The sequence below is a fragment of the Microcaecilia unicolor genome, chromosome 2 (assembly GCF_901765095.1).
Source record: "Microcaecilia unicolor chromosome 2, aMicUni1.1, whole genome shotgun sequence".
NCBI classification, from domain to species: Eukaryota; Metazoa; Chordata; class Amphibia; order Gymnophiona; family Siphonopidae; genus Microcaecilia; species Microcaecilia unicolor.
This window is the reverse complement of record NC_044032.1, coordinates 102173543-102195963: the sequence shown is the minus strand read 5'-3', so window position 1 is coordinate 102195963 and position 22421 is coordinate 102173543. Positions and strand designations below refer to the sequence as shown.

The following is a 22421-nucleotide window of genomic DNA, read 5'->3' as shown; positions in this document are numbered from 1 at the left end:
TGTGTTTATGGATGTGTGTGTGTTTTGTTAAGAGTTGGAGTTCACACCAGGCTTGACCTTATTCCTCCCACCACCATAGTTCTGTCCTTTGTCTATATATTCAACTCTGATTTAGTATAACACCTAGGTAAGGGGAAGACCAAGGTATTGTTTCTAGTTCTCAAGATTCAAATTTCCATTTAGTAGCCACTAACACTAAAAATCGATTGAAACCAGCATCTAGAACAACATTGTTGACCCACCCTCATTTTTAAGTCTTTGGTGGTACAACTATCTTGATATATGCATAGATGTATTACAGAATAAACTCAGTGGCTGCATAAAAAAATACTAAACAGGAGAGGTGACCGAGGCTAATTCCCACAATTAAGGTACCTAATTTCTGTTATTTTACTTGTAGGTTACTGTAAAAACAGCTTGCTGACAAAAAAAAGAGGAAATACAGTTTAATACTGTGCCATCTATCCCCAAAGATCTACTGCAGACCAGAAGTAGCACATAATCAACAAGGTCAAATGCACATGATAAATCCAGAATGACCAACAAAACCTCTCATTTGTTAACCTAATATAGATTATTATTATTATTATTAAACAAGACCAAAATGTACACTGAAGAATGCCATGTCTAAATATCAACTTTGGCATCATAGCTTCCTGTAATGCAATAACTTCTTCCAAAGAAGTTGTTTATGCATTAGTGTAGCCACAAACGGATTACAAAATATGGGGTGATAATAAGCACAAGAAGATGCATACATGTATTATCTAAAATTAGGCATCACAATAGATTGATGTACAGGGAGGAGGACATGATCCACCCTTAAGGATTCATTCACATTATGCAACAGTTAACTACCCTGGCAGAGACTCTTCAGCAAACAAGACAAACAAGAATCCAGTAGGCAAGGAATAGATTTAGTAGATCTCAGAACCATAGAAAAAATAGCAAAAGAAATAGCAAATTTCTGAAAAAGTTCTATACGGTCTTGATATAACTGCATCCTCCTCCCCAAATAAAAATAGGTAAACTAATTTGTGCCTAAGTAATCTTTTGTATGAGGAAATTCACCAAGGCATCAAAATCCAGCATGTTGACAGTATCCACCCTAAGGCTCACATGATTAAACTTTTCAGTAGAGGGATAAAATTTGCTAACGTTTAGAGGCTAACCAAGTTTTTCAATGTTGAAATCAGCCCCAAATTTATGTTCAGCCTTTTTTCAGTTTCCACCAAAAATTCCTGTGCACTTTTGGTTGGAACGAAAACTGTGCTGTACAACCTGAACTCCTTCCCTTCTCCTCCTCCCTGACTAAAAAGAGCCCACCTCCTGAACCCACCCCACCCCTGGTGGCAGCCCTCTCCTCTATCTACCTTGCCGGATTCATTGGTAGCTATTGTGGGCAGGAGTGATCCCTACGCACTCTTGCCTCAAAATGGCTTCCAGGATTTCCAGTGGTAGTGAGACTACTGCTGGAAGTCCCGGAAGACATTTTGAGATTGGAATTGGCACGGGCAGGAGTGATCCTCACTTGCTCCTGCCTGTGCTGGTTCCAATCTTAAAATGGCTCTTGTGACCTCCAGCGGCAGTCCCAGAAACCATTTTGAGGCGGGTGCAAGTGGATTGTGTGTTGGTTGATTTGTTCCTATGCTGAATGGTTTTTCTTTTACATTGGCTTTCTTTTCTGACTTTGCTTTTATTTTTGTAAACCACTCTGACTGACTTGTTTTAGATATAGGGTGGTATATCAAGTTATTTTAAAACTGAGTATACCCTGACCTCAAAGGGGTTGATATTCAGACCGCGGGCTAACTCCTGTGGTCGGCGCTAATGTCAGATACTCAGTGCCAGGCTGATCTGGTGATTGGCATTGAATATCCAGGGTTTTTTTTTGCCTGGTTTGAACTTAACCAGCCAATCTGATTTTCGGTGGTAACCGGTTAATAAATTCAAACCGGCCAAAGATATACATGTGGCCAAACATGGCTTCTAAACCCTCGCTAAAAATCAGCAGATAGCAGCTTATATTGTGCAAAATAACTGGCAATATTCGGTGGTAAATAACCAGCAATCTCCTGCTGAATATCGCCAGATAGCCTGTTAAGTACCTTTTAACCGGCCAGGTGCCGTTTCTGGGCACTCAGTTACAATCTCTTTGTTCTACTTAAAATGGGGCTTCACATGAACATAAATGAAGCAAACAAATTGTACATCCCTAATAATCATCAGTGGGCAAGAAAAATCTGGTTGACTTCTTATCCAAGTTCTTTGCTGTATATTCCATTGGGAAGCACTAAGGGGGTCTTTTACTTAAGCGTGCTGGCATTTTTTAGCGCGTGTTAAAAATAGGCACGTGCTAAAGACACCCATATGAATACATTGGTGTCTTTAGTGTTTAGCATCCGCCTATTTTTAGCGCGCGCTAAAAACGCCAGCGCATCTTAGTAAAAGACCCCTACAAGTAATAGATTCTTAGTGTTACAACTGTTCTATATTTGCTGAACATGTTTGATTAGTGCATAGCTTATACTATAATTTTATTAGTGTTGTTTTTTTTAATTCACCTAAGTTGTTCATGTTTGTTTGTTTCTGGCCTATAAGACCAAAGGCTTTTTCTCTTCTGAAATATGTTATCTTTGAGAAGATGTTTGTTAAATGTATTTTTCAAATTACAGCAACAGACATGTTGTGTTTCATTTATATTTGTGTTTGGATGTGAACATTGTCAGAGCAATTTTATTAATAAACTTTTCATATATACTTTTGGCATTTTCATAAAGTGTTTTTCTCATGAATGCTACATATTTTAATTAAACTGGCTCTTTTCTGTGCAACACCTTGCTTTTAGAGGTTTAGTTATCATGAGTTAGTGGTGAAATAACATTATTATTTTACCACTAACTCATGCTGTTTTAGCACAGGTCCCATGTTATGCAGTGAGACCTATCTATTAATACCTGGGATGACAGTAGCCCGTGTTGGTTATCCCCCCCCCCCCCCCCCCCCCCCCTTCATCTTTTGTATTCTTGTGTAACTTAAGTAGGTTTCTAATTTTTCTTATTATTTTTTGTTGGTGGTGTTATTTTTCATCATAATGCAGCATTGTCAGGGTTTGTTTCACTGCCTGAGTAACCTTCACAAAGGGAAAGCTCTCAACGATTTCCTCTTCATATACAGCAGCACTCCAGTGGAAATGAGAAGTGAAATTTGGTGCTTAGTTCCTCTGTGTCAATTGAGAACCTGATGCTGAGCTTGAGCAGGAAAAATAGAAAAACATACTATCCCGATGTCATTCCCAAACTGTGTGAAAGATCAGATTCGGATATGAATTGCTTGAACACAAGAGATGAGAGAGACTTGACAGCTACTTGTTCACAACACTTTTTGTATTCAGATTTTGCACGATTAATTCCTTATTCTAACCAAGAGCAGAGTAACAAAAATTCAGTTTACCAGCCTTCAATTCAGCAGTGTGCATCATACAATATATGGAAAGCTTCAGTTCCATTCTCAGAAGAAAAAGTGTATCCCAAAATGAATCATGGTGGTAGTCTTCAAAATCTCAGAGAATTTAGAGATGAGGTAATCAATCCTTGGGTCTCCACTTATCACCGTTCTTCCATAGAAACTCTTCCTGATGTTGGTAAACTGGAAAGAAAAACATCTTGTTTCCCATTTTGCTTCAGTATGTAATTTTGCATTTGAACAAGAGCACACAGGAGATTCTTCTGTAGGAAAGTGGAACAGATCGCTGTCTCTACATTACCTGCCCACACTTTATGAACTCTCCATGCCAACCCAAGATACTCTGGTTTCTCACTGCAAATCCTGTAAAGATACATGCTGCCCAGGATTTATGCCTTTGGTTTCCTTGAAGGAAAATGATGAAACCATTCAGGGTAATTGTCAGCTTCTAGAAAAAAAAATGATGCCAGGCTCCCTTGTCTTTCTGTCACTGCTTTCCTAACTGCCCAACAAGATTGATTTGAACTCTTAGTATATAAAACAGACAAATGCTTTCATTGATTGCAATCTTGGTGTGGCCATATGTATACTAACCACTGTGGATCTGCCTTGAAATTTAGGCCCATACAGTACATGGCTTGTTAAGTAAGAATCAATTTTTACTCATTGATTCTGCCCTGCTTGAGCAGAATTATCAATCTGGATCATCTTTGCTGTCATTAATTTTGAGCTTTTCTGATGATTTGGCAGAGTAATTCTGCTATAAAATTGCATGTTAAGAATTGTGATTTCTGCTTAGTAGTACAGTTTGGTGGTGGAATGTTCTAGTGAAGGCCTTCAAACAAGTGGTAAAATTACTCGTGTTGTATGTATTAGTTTCTTATGTATTCTTCAAATAATTTTAAATGCCTCAGAGAAACAAATTAGACTTCATAGAGAGTCGTAGCTGAAATTTAAACCAGTATAAAGTCTATTGCTTGCTTCTTGTTTGAGTGCTGCACTCTGCATCCATATATTTGGCTACTGAAGCGTTAAAGGGTAATTCTATAATCTAGGTGCCCATATTTGTGTCTCTTGCTTGTGTAAATGTACAGAATACTAGCACTTAGGTGCATAAGTGTACATTCTCAACCAGTGTGTCCCCGAGAGGTGGGAGGTGTGTCACAAAAAATTTGGTGTAGACAGCAAGCCTGTGTTTCCTTTACAACCATCAGTGCCTGCAAGCTGGGAAGACCAGCAATCTTGAGAGTCAGGTTCTTAAAATTCCCATAACTTGTCCCTATTTCTGTTTCTCCAGTACCCCTAATAATAATTGCTGCCTCCAGCCCCAACTAAAAATGTTGCAGGTCTGCAGACCATAAGTTCTGTTTGCTATATAGTGTGAGTAGCATATTTGTAGATTTTTCTGTTGCTTTACAGTATCTGGCAGTGGATGGATTTTATGTTGCTATGACTGAGATGTCACCAGAATTTGTATAAGTGAGAAATCTGGGAGTGATATGTTTCATGCAGTTTTTTTGATATGGGGTAGGCAAATTCATGCTAAACTTACAGTGAAACAATTAAATATTTAGCATGATTTCTTCAGCTGTGAATTTTTGTGTTCGGTATGTCACATACATGAAAGTTGGGTGTGTCGCAGCAGAAGAAAGGTTGAGAACCACTGGTGTACATTAACTATGAAAGTGCCAGCAGGCCACCAAAATTGTATTCTAGAATGGCATATAAATGCAAGGGGGGCGGGGCATGAGCATGGATGGGTTCCCAGTTAGGTACTTCATGTCCCTGCCACACTTAGAGGCTTATTTTCAAGGCACATAGACTTAAGGTTACATAGGTTACTATCAGGCTTATTTTCGAAAGAGAAGGGCACTCATCTTTCGACACAAATCGGGAGACAGGGCCGTGCTGATGCGGTAAGCGGGGTAAGCGCTGCAGGGGGGCGCTATCCTCTGGGGGGCGCCGCCGCTGCGTGCTTACCCTGCCCTCCCGCTCCCATGTAGGAACTGCCCGCCCTCTTCTCCCCCCCAAGATCCCGTTCCTTTTTTTTTTTCTTTTAAATTTACCTTCCTCCGGCAGCGCAGCGTCAGTGAAGGAGGCGGCGCTCCCAGTCCCGACGTCTCTAGCCTTAAGCCTTCCCTTGTTCGCTGCTCACTGCCCCGCCTTCTTCTGACGTCATCCTTGACGTCAGAAGAAGGCGGGGCAGTGAGCAGCGAACAAGGGAAGGCTAGAGACGTCGGGACTGGGAGCGCCGCCTCCTTCACTGACGCTGCGCTGCCGGAGGAAGGTAAATTTAAAAGAAAAAAAAAAGGTACGGGATCTTGGGGGGGGAGAAGAGGGCGGGCAGTTCCTACATGGGAGCGGGAGGGCAGGGGAGAGAGAGGAATCGCTGCCTTGGAGCCAGGCAGGTGCGGGGGGGTGGGGCGCCAACTGGTAGTCTGCAGGGGGGCGCCAGAGACCCTTGGCACGGCCCTGTCGGGAGCTGGGCGCCCTTCTCACAGGGTCGCCCAAATCGGCATAATCGAAAGTTGCTTTCTGTGATGGGGACAACCAAAGTTCACAGGGGCGTGTCAGAAGCACAGCGAAGGCAGGACTGGGGCGTGCCTAACACACGGGCGTCCTCAACCCATAATGGAAAAAGGAAGGGCATCCCTGACGAACACTTGGGCGACTTGGACCTTTTTTTTTGTTATGACCAAGCCTCAAAAAGGTGCCCAAACTGACCAGATGTGACCACCGGAGGGAATCGGGGATGACCTCCCCTTACTCCCCCAGTGGTCACTAACCCCCTCCCACCCTCAAAAGAAACCTTTTTAAAATATTTTTGCCTGCCTCTATGCCAGCCTCAAATGTCATACATGACATGACAGCAGTATGTAGGTCCCTGGAGCAGTTTTAGTGGGTGCAGTGCACTTCAGGCAGGCAGACCCAGGCCCATCCCCTCCTACCTGTTACACTTGTGGTGGTAAATGTGAGCCCTTCAAAACCCACCACAAACCCACTGTACCCACATGTAGGTGCCCCCCTTCACCCCTTAGGGCTATGGTAGTGGTGTACAGTTGTGGGGAGTGGGTGTTTTTTGGGGGGGAGGGGTTGGGAGGCTCAGCACCCAAGGTAAGGGAGCTATGCACCTGGGAGCAATTTCTGAAGTCCACTGCAGTGCCCCTTAAGGTGCCCAGTTGGTGTCTTGGCATGTCAGGGGGACCAGTGCACTACGACTGCTGGCTCCTGCCACGACCAAATGCTTTGGATTTGGTCGTTTCTGAGATGGGCGTCCTCAGTTTCCTGTATCGCCGAAAATCGGGGACGACCATCTCTAAGGTCGACCTAAATTTCGTGATTTGGGCGTTCCCGGCCGTATTATTGAAACAAAAGATGGATGCCCATCTTGTTTCGATAATATGGTTTTCCCCGCCCCTTCACCGGGATGTTCTGCGAGGACATCCTCAGGAAAACTTGGGTGCCCCTTTCGATTATGCCCCTGTTTGTAACTTTGTAAGTCTACGTGCTTTGAAAATGAGCACCTTTAATAAGTACCTGCACTTGTGCCATATCTGTGGTTGGTGTAACTGCTGACTCATAAATGTTAAGTGCACTGTTACCAGGTTACGCTAGTGTTCTTTATTGTAACCTGGGCACCCTAGTGCCATTATAGAATAGGCTCCTATGGCATGTATTCAGGACAACTGAAGGGGATGTCCAGGTGTAGAATTACCCCCTTTTTAAAAATGTATGTATTTTTACTTCTTGATGGAGACAAAATGTTAAAAATAGACATTGCTGAAGTTTGAGCCTTCCCTCTGTAGGTGATCTTGTATCTTACCATTATTTTATTTATTGGGATTTATAAACCACCTTTATGAAGAGATTCACCCAAGGCAGTGTACAGCAGGTACAGTTTAACATACAACTTAGTTTTTTTAACAGCATAAAAATAGTAAAATAACCAAGAACAAATACAGCAAATGAGGCAAACTGAAACCCAATAATAGAACTACCGTGAAACAGTATCAAAAATATGCACATTTAACAGTACTGGAATTCAAATACCAGAGGTGTAATAAATGTTAGCATAATACTAATGGTACACATAATCATAAATTAAAACATTCAACTAACATAGATATGATGCTAAAGATTTTCTGCAATACAGCTTACCATATAGCTGAGGAACCAAGAGCAGATATATGATGGGAACAAGATGCATGGTACAGAGTTAGTTTGATGTTTAGCTAAACTGTTGAAGGCAAGTTCTTTGTATAGTTAAGCAAGAGATAAGGACCTGATCTAAGTTACAGTGTGTGTAGCAAGCTAGTCCAGGTGCAGAATGAGTTTATAGTCAGTCTCCCTATGTATTAAAGGCTTGGGAGAAGATCCAGGCTTTCACCTGTTTTCTGAAGTAGAGGTAGTCTCAAGTTATACGTAGAACCTCTGGGAGTAAATTCCAGAGCTTTGGGGCTACTCCTGAGAAGGCTCACTGACGGGTATCACATCGTACAATTTCTTTTGGCAAGGGTACAGATAGTGATGATCCTAGAGAGGACCTTAGAGGTCTTAAAGGGCTAACTTATTCTTTAAGTACTCTGGCCCGTTTTGTCGGAGGACCTTGAAAATCAAACATAGTTTTAAATTTAGCCCTGTAAGGTAGCTTTTGCAGGAAGGGTATGATGTGGTGACACAGTCATAAAGAATATATCCAATACAATCTAAAACGTATAACATAGTAACATATAGTAACATAGTAGATGACGGCAGAAAAAGACCTGCACGGTCCAGCCAGTCTGCCCAACAAGATAACTCATATTAGCTGCTTTTTGTGTATACCCTACTTTGATTTGTACCTGTGCTCTTCAGGGCACAGACCGTATAAGTCTGCCCAGCACTATCCCCGCCTCCCAACCACCGGCTCTGGCACAGACCGTACAAGTCTGTCCAGCACTATCCCCACCTCCCAACCACCAGTCTCGCTGCCCACCACCGGCTCTGGCACAGACCGTATAAGTCTGCCCAGCACTATCCCCGCCTCCCAACCACCAGCCCTGCCTCCCGATCTTGACTAAGCTCCTGAGGATCCATTCCTTCGGCACAGGATTCCTTTATGCTTATCCCACGCATGTTTGAATTCCGTTACCGTTTTCATTTCCACCACCTCCTGCGGGAGGGCATTCCAAGCATCCACCACTCTCTCCGTGAAAAAATACTTCCTGACATTTTTCTTGAGTCTGCCCCCCTTCAATCTCATTTCATGTCCTCTCGTTCTACCACCTTTCCATCTCCGGAAAAGGTTCGTTTGCGGATTAATACCTTTCAAATATTTGAACGTCTGTATCATACCACCCCTGTTTCTCCTTTCCTCCAGAGTATACATGTTTAGTTCAGCAAGTCTCTCCTCATATGTCTTGTAACGCAAATCCCATACCATTCTCGTAGCTTTTCTTTGCACCGCTTCAATTCTTTTTACATCCTTAACAAGATACGGCCTCCAAAACTGAACACAATACTCCAGGTGGGGCCTCACCAACGACTTATACAGGGGCATCAACACCCCCTTTCTTCTGCTGGTCACACCTCTCTCTATACAGCCTAACAACCTTCAAGCTACGGCCACCGCCTTGTCACACTGTTTCGTCGCCTTCAAATCCTCAGATACTATCACCCCAAGATCCCTCTCTCTGCCCGTACCTATCAGACTCTCCCCGCCTAACACATGCGTCTCCCGTGGATTTCTATTCCCTAAGTGCATCACTTTGCATTTCTTCGCATTGAATTTTAATTGCCAAACCTTAGACCATTCTTCTAGCTTCCTCAGATCCTTTTTCATGTTTTCCACTCCCTCCGGGGTGTCCACTCTGTTACAGATCTTAGTATCATCCGCAAATAGGCAAACTTTACCTTCTAACCGTTCGGCAATGTCACTCACAAATATATTGAACAGAATCGGCCCCAGCACCGATCCCTGAGGCACTCCACTACTCACCTTTCCTTCCTCCGAGCGAATTCCATTCACCACCACCCTCTGGCGTCTGTCCGTCAACCAGTTCCTAATCCAGTTCACCACTTCAGGTCCTATCTTCAGCCCCTCCAGTTTATTTAAGAGCCTCCTGTGGGGAACCGTGTCAAAAGCTTTGCTGAAATCTAAGTAGATTACGTCCATAGCTCGTCCCTGATTCAATTCTCCTGTCACCCAATCAAAGAACTCAATGAGATTCGTTTGGCACGATTTCCCTTTGGTAAAACCATGTTGTCTCGGATCTTGCAACTTATTGGCTTCCAGAAAATTCACTATCCTTTCCTTCAGCATTGCTTCCATTACTTTTCCAATAACCGAAGTGAGGCTTACCGGCCTGTAGTTTCCAGCTTCTTCCCTATCACCACTTTTGTGAAGAGGGACCACCTCCGCCGTTCTCCAATCCCTCGGAACCTTTCCCGTCTGCAAGGATATATTAAACAAATCTTTAAGAGGACCCGCCAAAACCTCTCTGAGCTCCCTCAATATCCTGGGGTGGATCCCGTCCGGTCCCATGGCTTTGTCCACCTTTAGCTTTTCAAGTTGTTGATACACACTTTCTTCCATGAACGGTGCTCTATCCACTTCATTCTCAATTGTATTATTTCCAGTCCATCGCGGTCCTTCTCCAGGATTTTCCTCTGTGAAAACAGAACAAAAGTATCTATTTAGCAAATTTGCTTTTTCTTCATCATTTTCCACATAGCGGTTCGCAGTATCTTTTAGTCTCACAATTCCCTTTTTAGTCATTCTCCTTTCACTAATATACCTGAAGAAATTTTTGTCACCCCTCCTTACATTTCTAGCCATTTGTTCTTCCGCTTGCGCTTTTGCCAGTCGTATCTCTGTCTTGGCTTCTTTCAGTTTCATCCGGTAATCCTCCATGTGTTCCTTTTCTTGAGTTTTTCTGTATTTCTGGAACGCCAACTCTTTAGCCTTTATTTTCTCAACCACTTGCTTGGAGAACCATATCGGTTTCCTTTTTCTCTTGCTTTTATTTACTTTCCTTACATAAAGGTTCGTGTCCCTATTTATAGCTTCTTTCAGCCTGGACCACTGTCCTTCCACTTCTCGTATTTCCTCCCAGCCCATCATCTCCTTCCTCAGGTATTCCCCCATTTTACTAAAGTCAGCACGCTTGAAATCCAGGACTTTGAGTTTTGGGTGGCCGCTCTCCACTTTAGCTGTCATATCAAACCAAACCGTTTGATGGTCACTGCCGCCCAGGTGGGCACCCACTTGGATATTTGACATGCTATCCCCATTTGTGAGCACCAGATCCAGTGTCGCTCCCTCCCTTGTGGGTTCCATCACCATTTGTCTGAGCAAAACACTTTGGAAAGCATCCACGATCCCTCTACTTCTTTCCGATTCCGCAAACGGAACCTTCCAATCTACATCCGGCAGATTGAAATCTCCCAGCAACAGCACCTCTCTCTTGCTTCCCAACTTTTGAATATCTGCGATCAGGTCTTTATCTAATTCCTCCAATTGTGTCGGAGGTCTGTAGACAACACCCACGTGGACAGAGGTTCTATCATCTCTTTTTAAGGTGATCCATATCGCTTCTTCCTTTCCCCAGGTCCCTGTCATTTCAGTTGCAGTGATATCATTTCTCACATACAGAGCTACTCCGCCACCTTTACGACCCTCTCTATCCTTCCTAAATAGATTATAGCCTGTATAAAATAGAACTCATAAAATAAAATGGATCAAGAAGGTAAAAACCTTAGTGAAATAATTGATAAGAATATGTTAAGGGGAAACCACATCAGGGGGAAGCAATTTATAATGCACATGAACCAAAGGAAAATTACATATTCAATGACTTTTCACAGTAAAAAGTGTGATAAATAATGTAAAAGACACGTCGGTTGTAAAAGCATAAAACTATATGAATGTCATCATGCCAAGCATAGAAACTGGAAAGGGAAACATGTACAGTATAGTGGAAACATATGTTAAATAAGTAAAAACTATAAGGAAGGTGGAAGACTTGGGTGCTGAAACACGGCAGATGTTGGGTTTGTGCTGTCAGCACCATTGTATACCAAATTTGGAAAATAAACACATTTTATTGATCATCTTGGAGATTGTGACTGGCATCTTCCACTTTTGTGTATTATCTATGTTGGCCTGTGGAGGTTTCTTCTTCCTGTTTTGTTTGAGCAATACCAGCAAGCCAACTTCTGAATTGTATGTTCCCAGCCAGTATTCTCAAGAAACTGGGAAGCCCCAGCTTTGCATGAGAAAGCTGTATTTATGTTTAAAAGCTCTATAAGATGTCCTCTGCATTTGCCCAGTATTGATTCCTATGACTCATCCATGTGACTCACTGCCAGCATTGATTCTTATGACTCAGCCATATGACTCACTGTGCTGCTCTTATCAGAGAGCAACTATTGCACTATAGAAAGCACAAATATATATGGAAACAGCTCTTACAAAATATGTTACTGATCTCAGGCATATTTTAGCTAGCTATTTCTTCATTTTGTACTCCTGGGGGAAGTCTATGCAAAATGTTTGAAAATTCCTCAAAATTCTGTACTGTGTATTTGTCGCATTTATGCACAGAATTTCCACATCCTTAGGCTTGAACTTTCCTCCTATTTCCCTCTTCAGGCTCCAGCCTCCTTCACTCTTCCCAATGCGCACTCACCTTTGTCTCCCTCACACCCTTTCCAGTGACATATTCACCTTTCTCTGCCTCCCCCCCCCCCCTTCCCAATGGCACATTCATATTTCTCTGCCCCCCACCTCCTACTCTCCCCAATGGCACAGCCACATTTTTCTGCCACCTCCCCCCCCCCCCCCCCCCCCCCACAAAGGTCGCGCGGCAGGAGGAGGAGTTGCACATCAGCAAAAGTCCATAGTCTGTTATTGAGATGGACATTGGAAAAGCCACTGCTTGCCCTGGGATTTGGTAGCATGGAATGTTGCCACTCTTTTGGATTCTACCAGGTACTCGTGACCTGGATTTGGCCACTGCTGGAAGCAGGATACTGGGCTAGATGGACCCAGTATGGCTATTCTTGTGTTCTTTCTCCTCTGTCAGCTTAGACTCAAACTGCTTATGTGAACCACGGGACCCCCGTATTTCACAGAAATGGTCTTGTGTAAGCCAGCAGAGGATGAGGAAGTGATGTGTTGTAAGTGGTTCACTTCCTCCTCCTCCTCCTCCTCCTCCTGCTGCACGATCTCTGCAGAGGAGGGGAAGAGAAACCCGATGCCAGCACTGAGCAGAATTCTGCACAATAATTGCAGAAGTTTGCATAGAATTCCCCCAAAAGTAATTTTGGGTTGCTTAAAAAGGGAAACATGGCAATCTTTCAAAACAAAATGAGCTGCAAAGCAGACATGCTGTGTTTTATATATAGTAGTAAAATTTTTCTAAGTTGCCAGTTGAAGAATATGTAAAATGTTCCCTATTATTTCAGGCATTCTGTATTATGTAATTTCTTATCTTTTTTTCTCTCAAAATATTTCATAGGTCTGTTACAGAAAAGGCAGATAGCCATTGAAGCACTTCAGGTTTGCTGTCTTCTTCTTCCGTCAGAGAATCGAAGAAAGCTTCAGTTACTGATGAGGATGATGGCCAGAATTAGCCTTAACAAAAGGATGCCTTCTCTTTCTGACACAGTGGGAAATAGAATGCTGGTCAGTGTATAATTAATTGTTTTCTAAGATTGTGTGCGCCTTTGAAGGAGTTGTGATATTGGAGGTGTTAACCTTTGAAGATGAGGATCATCTGGGTATGAAATGTGGAAACTACACCTGGCCAGCTGATATATGGTAGAATTTGTATTAGGCGGTGAAGATGTGAGGGGGAATTACCTTTCTTATTAAAACAAGCACTAGGTTTTTTCTAGATCAGTCTATCTGGTTGACATTGTGGGGGCTGGCTCAACAGAGTATGTTAAGAAAACTTAGTCAAATAGTGAAACTGTAGAATGAGGAAATTTAAGGGAATTTTGAATAACATTGCCCAGAGAAGACCATCTATGTTCATGCAAAGAAGGCAGCTCCACGGTATTCACCTGAGTTGAGGTTGTTAAAACAAAAATCCTATAAGGCTATTTCCATTCAGTGAAAGTTAAGTAAATGAGGTACAATATAAATCTAAGCTTCAGGTGGCCTCAGACTTTAAAGAAACTAGAAGAGCATTTTTTCCCCATTATTCATCAAGGTCAACATAGGTGTAGTGTAGATAGCTGTTTTTAGTGTTGAATACACTGTTTACATAAATAAGGTCACTATGGAGCTCATTGTCAAAAGAGAAAAACGTCCAAAAACTGGCATAAATCTACATTTGGACGTTTTTCTCACAAAAACATCCAAATTGGTATTTTCAAAACTAATTTTTAGACGTTTTTCTATGAAGTCCGTCAGAAGTGCATTCAGATCACAAGGGGGCATGTTAAGGGCAGGATCTGAGCATTCTAACACTTAGGGATGGGTGATCAACATAGGTAGATGAACAGCAAAATCCCACAAGACAAACAAGCTAAAAGAAGAAGTGGACCAGTGACTCCAGTGACTGGGACAGCTGAGTCAAAACTGGGAAACTTTATTACAGACTCGACACAGATCTGTGTTTTGGCCACAGGCCTTCCTCAGGAGTTCACTTCTTTTAGCCATTGTAACACTTAGACATTTTTCATCCATAATGGAACAGAATAAAAAAACGTCCAGGACTAAAACTAAGACATTTTGAGCTAGACCTGTTTTTGTAACAAATAAGGCACAAAAAGGTGCCCTAGATGACCACTGGAGGGAATCAGGGATAACCTCACCTTACTCCCCCAGTGGTCACTAACCCCCTCCCACCTCCCAAAATGTGATTTAAATCATTACTTGCTAACCTCAGATGTTATACTCAGGTCTATTAGAACATCATGTAGGTCCCTGGAGTAGTCTAGTGGTGTGTGTAGTGCACTGCAGACAGGTGGACCCAGGCCTATACTGCTCCCTACCTGTTACACCTGTGGAGGAAACTGTGAGCCCTCCAAAACTCACCAGAAACCCACTGTACCCACATATAGGTATCCCCCTTCACCCATAAGGGCTATGGTAGTGGTTACAGTTGGGAGTAGTGGGTTTTGGGGGGCTCAGCAGACAAGATAAGGGAGCAGTGGTGAGATGTATAACTGGGAGCATTTTATAAAGTCCGCTGCAGTGCCCCCTGGGGTGCCCTATTGCTTTCCTTGGAATGTCTGGTGGACCAATCTACTAAAAATGCTGGCTTCTCCTACATCCCAATGGCTTGATTTTGTGATTTTTGCACTTGGACTTTTATTTATTTTTTATTTTTTTTCAAAAATGGACCAAAAAACAAAATTGTCCAAATCACAAAACCTTGTTCAAAACTGTATTTAAAAAAAAAAAAAAAATTAGACATTTTTCTTCTTTGAAATGACCACCTTTCCTATTCAGATTTTGGACATTTTTTTGCAAAATGTCCAAAGTCGGGATTAGACATCATATTGAAAATGCCCCTTCATGTGGTGTCAGTTATGGGATGTCATTGTTTCTGTGTAGGTATTTTCACAAAAAGATAACTTGTATCTGAAAGTTTGGTTATCAGTTAGAGATGAAGAGGAGATGACCCTCAGTGAGGAAAAAGATCAGAAAGTAATCAAAGATACTGTTGCTCTGAACTAGGTGGAAGGTTTCTTACTGTAGCCTTGCCAGTCCCTGGTAGCCACTAGATTGCTCCCTTATTACCTTTGCCCTACCCATTTCTGTCACCCCATTCTCTGCTTTGTGGACTTTGCTCTTCAGTTTGAATGCTATCTTTCCATTTAAAACTGTAGTTCCTTTCCTTTTCTGATTTTATGTGAAATTTTAGCATTGTACATCACTGTGATCTGCAAGTTAGTTAACGGCGATATAGCAAATCTCAATCAAACATATAAATGGCAAGTGACCGACTCACCTGCAAATGCGCAGTAGAGACTTCCCTCTCTGTCCCGCCCTTACTTCAAGACGTGATGACGTCCGAGGGCGGAACAGAGAGGGAAATGGAGTCGGACTGTCGGACGCTACCGCTGGAGCCTGGAAACGAACATCACGCGCACCAACCTCAACCCTCCCCCCCATCCCCGCCGCCGCTCCCGCCCCCCCTCTGTATCGGGCCCCCTGCACTGACCTGACAGCGCCTCTTACCTCCATGTGGAAGCGCTGCAGGCAGCAGCAGAGCAATCTGCTGCTGCCTGCAGCGCTTTCACACGGAGGTGAGGCGCTGTCAGGTCAGTGCAAGGGGCCCAGCATGGAGGGGGTAGGGAGCGGCGGTGAGGAGGGTAGCTGGAAATCTCGCCCGTTTTAACGGGCTTAACGGCTAGTAAATAAATAAATTGAATAAGGCATATGTAATTCTCTTTCCTATTACAGATCTACAGTAAACAATAGAACCAACCTGATTAGAATCCTGTATCCCTGATCACTAAGGGCTAAAGCATACTTTTAGCATCTCAACATCCTATCTTTAAATCTCATGGCTTATGTATTAAATTGAGTTAATGGATGTGAGGTACCCATAGCTTTCTAGAAATTGATGAATGTTTAAGGCAGGTTTATATGTTTACTTGGTTTACTTTATGGTGTCAGAGCATGTTTATAGATCCATTCCTTTTCCCATTCAACTGTTTTCTACAACTAGGGCAAATACTTTGAGGGTAGAGGATCAGTGTTTGGAAGATGTTTCCAGCAGCAGCACAACAGGATATATGAGAGACTGCTCAGTCTCCACATCTTGGGAAGAACGAATAAGGCAGGTTGGGCTAGGAAGAAACTAACTAGTGCAGAACTCCTTTGGTCATAGGACCACCAGCCCTTCAAAGCCCTTCCTATAGTTTTTGTAATAAGTCTTAGAATCAGCTTGTGGTCTGTTTATATTTACCACCAATTTAGTAGAAGGAATCGTGATTTTTGCCTATCATTATATTATCAGGTTTATATAAGGTTTTCATGAGACGTCCCCCAAAGAGGACATCAGTAGTATAGCATTTCAGTATGGCTTTAACCCATCTCATGAACTCTTCCTTTGACTTTTTTCAATCTTTCAAACTGAACTGCTTGATCTTGCAAGACATGCTTTGCTAGTGGACACTTCATCCTGCAGTTCTGTGTTTTAGTTCTGCTTAATAAGATGTCTGACATCCAGTTAAGGCAGTCATCACGCCAACGTTTTCCACTCATCTTTAGACTTAGGCTGCACATCGTTTACCAGATTAAGAGAACTGTGGCATTCTTTTGCATGGACCAGTGCCCTTCAGTGATTTTTTCTTTTTTTGTTAAATATTTATTTAAAATACTTACAGCATGTTGATTCACTGTTCTAGGCAGATTACAGTCAACAAATGAGATAGTAAGTTGAACAACATATAAATAATTAAAATAAAAAAAAAACACAAATCAAAATAGTAAAGGTGTATAAATGGTAAGTTTAAGAAAAAAACAGACTGTGAGGGAGACTATTGGAAACTGCTAATTCCACTTAAAGAAATTCCCATCCTGGGTCACCTTAAGGATCCAGTACACAGAGTATCAAGGTTCAAACAGGGCAGATAAACACCCAGCTTAGAAGTAAGTCAGGGAGGCCCCAGAAAGCAAGAATGAACCCTAAAGCTTATGCCTTCATAATCTTTTGTTAAAGACTGTCAAGGTAGGAAGTTTTTTTTTTTTCTTGAACCACACTGAAAATCCTGATACTATGTAACCAGGCCTGGGTTTTTCTGACTGTTTTTGGCATGGAACTGCTGCAGACTGTGTGTGGGTGTTGCTAGAAGCCAGCCCTAGTAAGATTGTTCCCTTTGATGTTCAAGAGACTTTAATAGTACCATACTAAGCCTGTGAATACAGTAATAAAGAGGGTTTTTTTTGTTTACGTTTATACCCCATGTGGCCCTGCAGCCACGCCTCACTCATGTAATCACATATGGTTCTGGCGGTGGAATCTTAAGCTCTGTTTAAAAGAGGCTGAATTCATTAACTTCTGGGAATTGAGACCTTGCTACAGTGCTTAGGAGCCAACTTTTCAAAATTATTGGAGGTGCTAAGCCCAATGGAAATGACCCCTCCCTGGACACATACAAGGAATTTTCTCAATATTGGGGGTGTTCTAGCACCCACAGAGTCGGCTCCAGTGCTACAGTGTAGTGATTTGTATGCGAGCTAAAGGGAGTAGTCTTGCTCTAGTTAGGGCCTAGAAGCAATATAGTTAGAGACAAACAGGCAGGTTTTATTTTACTTCAGTGGGCACTACTGGAGGTAATGTTATAGCATAATCATTGAGAAAATGCTCCAGACTCTGGAGGGCCAGCAGCAGCAATAGCAATTTATGCAGCAATGCATGCAGGCACAATGTGAACAGCAGCGCAACTGCAACAACAACTTTTACAGAAATTGGTAGAGCTGCAGCTTGGATCTGTGAACCAGATGTCACCGACGCTGCATAGACCAATGTCCCATGTGACCTTGCCCATCCCTGTGTTGCCTAAAATGACCCAGATTGAACTGCTGTATAAAGGAGTCTCCCCAGTCAATTCATGCTCTCCTAGCCCAGTGTTTCATTCTGGTGATCTCCCTCCACTCGAGCAGCACCATGATTGAGCTACCCTGTAGTAGCCCACTACGTTAGGGGCCGCTAACCCTTCCTGTCCTCTGCTCTGGAATAGCACCCTCTGTGAAACTCTTGGGGATCTGTTCTTTTAAATTTATCTAAAAACATTTCCTCTGGATCCAATGGAATATCCCTTCTGGAACAATAATGGGTGAGGCAAGGAACAAATATAAAAGTTGAGGGAAAATTTTAATTTTTCCACTGGCAATTCTACCAATCCCGGGAAAAGTTATAATTGTTCCAAATCTTGTTTCTATACTACATAATTTTCCATAATTAAGGTTATACATAAGATCCAGCTCTACTGCTGTTTGAACACCCAAATATTGAGCACTGTTTCGCTCACTTGAAACTAAAGTGGTGTCATAGTGTTTCCTCCTCTTTATTTCAATATAAATAGAATACCTTGTGTTTGTCATAATTCACCTTGAATCCCCAAAACAGCACTACAAGTCTGGATTTCAGGGAACACATTGAGTATGGACGGCTGGGAGATAAGTTAGCATAATCAGAATATCACCCGCGCAGAGCATAATTTTAGAGACTATAGATCTCACTTCAATTCCCCAGATGTCCCATTGGCTAATATTTTCTCCACTAGGGTCTCTAGGAAAAGAGCAAAGAGCAACAGTGGCATGGGACAACCATGTCGTGTACCCTGTCCAAAACAAACTCATTGGAGTATCCCCTATTTACCGTAATTCTTGCTTTTGGCCACTTATACATGACTTTGAGCCACTGCCAAAAATTAGGTCTTATACCCATCTTCTCCAGGATCTCAAACATAAAAGGCCAGTGTACATAGTCAAAGGCCTTTTTCATATCTATAAAAATGAGCAGGAAGGAAGCTAATTGAGCTCTCCAGATGTTAGCCCCACCTGTAAGCCAAGAATCCTGCCTCATCCTCCCGAAAATGTTTGGGCATAAAGGCTGCCAACCAGTTAGTAAGAACAAAACTCCCCATCCTTCTGCAACTACTATTGTATCCGTGTCATTGGAATATTCTCCTCCTCCTTATACGTCATGATAGAAATTGTGAAAACATTGTTGGATCTCTTGATCTGTTTCTCAAATTCACCCTTCCTTATTTTTAATTTTCAGGATCATAGATGCCTGCTGTTTGGTCTTTAGCTTATTAACCATCAGCCTGCTTAGCCTTATTTCCCTATTCATAATATTTTTGGCATGCCCTTTCCAGCTGAAAGGCAATCTGCGCTGCCCCCAGCTCTTGCAGTTCCCTGCATACCTTTTGCATGGCTTGTAACCCAGCTGTTGTGGCCAGAAGTGTAGCTACCATTGAGCGAGCCCAACAAAATGCCCAAGGCTGCTCAGTGGTAGGGGCCACCTGCTGACCTCTGCCCCAATAGAAATCTGTGAATATATATATATATATATATATATCTCTGTGACAGAGCAAAGAAAAATATACTTGGGAACTAAAGCCAAATGTATATCAGGCTATATAACCATGACTCTAGACCAGCCTTTGGCAAAAGAAATAACTATCTGTCTTACCCAAACTGTAGAAGTGAACATATGGAAACAAACTCAAAGAAAGTACAAATATGCAATAAGACAAACCAAAAGGTCATACTACAAAACCAAATTAGGGCAAGATTACAAAGACACGAAGAAACTATATCACCTTGTGAACAAACTACTAGACACCACACCGGTCACCACAACCAACACAGATATCCCATTTGCAAATGAACTTGCTAAATACTTTAAAGACAAAATTGTAAATTTACGCAACACGCTATCACAGAACACCACCGACACAGAGAAATTCATCGAATGCCTGGACCCAACCCTCGATGAATACCCGGCGGATCGAACCTGGACAAACTTCACTCTCCTCACCCCCGAAACTTTCATCCTGGTGATTTAATAAATTTGCCAAGACTCACTGCAAATTGGACACCTGCCCCAGCTACCTAATAAAATCCTCTCCTCAACGCTTCATATTAGCTCTTACATCCCATCTTAATTACATACTTCAACAAGGACTCTTCCCCAAGGAAAACGGCAACATCCTACTTACCCCTATACCAAAAGATACAAAGAAAAAAAACAAACAAAATCACCAACTACTGGCCGGTAGCATCTATCCCACTGGTAGTCAAACTGATGGAAAGCATGGTCACCAAACAACTTACTGACTACCTAAACAAATTCTCAATACTACACAAATCACAATCTGGATTTCATTCCAACCACAGCACTGAAACAGTACTAATTACTCTCCTAACCAAATTCAAACAAGAAATTGCAGCAGGCAAAAACTTACTTCTCCTACAATTCGACATGTCTAGCGCGTTCGACATGGTTAACCATAAAATATTACTGAACATCCTAGAATACTTCAGGATTGCCAGAAATGTACCTAATTGGATAAAGGGCTTCCTAACCACTAGAACCTATCAAGTTAAATCAAATTCAAATATATCATCACCATGGGTTACAGACTGCGGTGTACCCCAAGGATCACCACTATCACCAATCCTCTTCAACCTAATGATGACCCCACTAGCCACATCCTTATCCAACCAAGGCCTTAACCCCTACATATACGCAGATGATGTCATGATATGCATCCCGTTCAAACACGACCCAACAGAAATCTCCAATGAAACCAAACTCAGCCTGCAAATCATGAACTCATGGGTGGATGCATTCCAACTAAAACTAAACACAGAAAAAACACACTGTCTCATCCTCGCGTCCCAATATAACACAAATAAAACCAATAATATAATCACCCCAGACTACACCCTCCCTGTTTCTGAAAGCCTAAAAATTCTCAGAGTTGCCATCGATCGAAACCTCACACTTGAAACCCAAGCAAAAATCACAAGGAAAATGTTCCAATCAATGTGGAAACTCAAACGAATAAAACCTTTCTTCCCGAGAGCAATATTCCGCAACCTGGTACAATCAATGGTACTAAGTCACCTGGACTTGTGTAATGCAATCTACGCAGGATGCAAGGAACAAATCATAAAGAAACTCCAAACTGCTCAAAACACAGCAGCCAGACTTATTTTTGGAAAAACAAGATACAAAAGCACCAAATCCCTACGTGAAAAACTACACTGGCTCCCAATCAAAGAATGTATTGCCTTTAAAATCTGCACTCTAGTTCATAAAATCATCTATGGCGAAGTCCCGGGATACATGATAGACCTCATCGACCTAACAGCCAGAAACACTACAAGATCAACACGTACATACTTAAACCTCCATCACCCAAGCTGCAAAAGACTTAAATATAAATCAACCTATGCATCCAGCTTCTCCTTCATAAGCACGCAATTATGGAATGCACTACCAAACGCCATGAAAACAACGCATGATCTACCAAAATTTTGGAAATCACTAAAAACTAATCTATTCAAAAAGGCATACCCAGATGACCCAATCTAAATGCCTCGATCCTGCAACACAAGGAAACTACTACCCGACCTGGACAAAACTTAACCCTTCATCCCTATTCCCTAATGTGTTTATCACATGAACCTTCTACTATATCACTTTGTATCTGTTATACCGGAACTGGCAATCGCCACCACAGTACTATGTAAGCCACATTGAGCCTCCAAATAGGTGGGAAAATGTGGGATACAAATGCAATAAATAAAATGAAAATAAAAAATAAAACACTGCTGTAAATCTCACCCTTAGATGTGCTGCAGGCTTATCCCAGGTAGAGCAGAGTTCTGTTCACAACTTCAGCTGACAGCGAACTGTCAGAATGGAGGTGACTGTTATTCTTCAGGTGCCTAGGCACTTAGCACCAGTAATTAGCCCAGATTATTAACTTTCTTCCCTGTCAAGCTGGTACAGGGAGGCCCAAGCTCTGGCACTGAGAACTCTAAGGAGACACTCTCCCTATCAGAAACTGACTTCTCTCTTTGTACCAAGTGAATTCTCTCTGGAGCTATCAGGAAAGCTGACTGCTCGCTTTCTGACCCAAATGCAATCTCATCTCTTTGTCTTATACAGGTATCAAGCAGAACTTGGTCCATAAACTCAGGTGACTCTTCTGACCTAATCCAAACACGCATTCCTACTGTCCAGAATGATGGAATACAGGCCTAAACGAACAAAGAAGTCCAGTGTTGATTCAGACAGATCCTGGGCACATAGGCGCCTCCAAAAAGGGCCCATTGGTGTTATTGCATACCTAGGGGTAATAAGTCTGTTTGGCAAGCTGCTTTGCCCCCTCAGATGAAATGCAAATGGTCTCTGTGCTAACAGTGTCTTTGGTCATCCAGTCCATAGCTGATAGAAAAACAGGAAATGTCCAAACAGCCATCTTACTCT

The 22421-nt window shown here is 42.3% G+C and overlaps 1 protein-coding gene across 2 annotated transcripts in view; it reads left to right on the top strand.

Moving 5' to 3' along the window:
* The window catches only part of DEPDC1B (DEP domain containing 1B), a 163706-nt gene that overhangs the window by 123958 nt on the left and 17327 nt on the right, over positions 1 to 22421 (top strand). For both annotated transcript variants that reach the window (XM_030192280.1, XM_030192279.1), the window contains exon 8: positions 12966 to 13132. In XM_030192280.1, coding sequence (XP_030048140.1) covers positions 12966 to 13132 — 167 coding nt within the window. The remainder of the gene's footprint in view (positions 1 to 12965; positions 13133 to 22421) is intronic.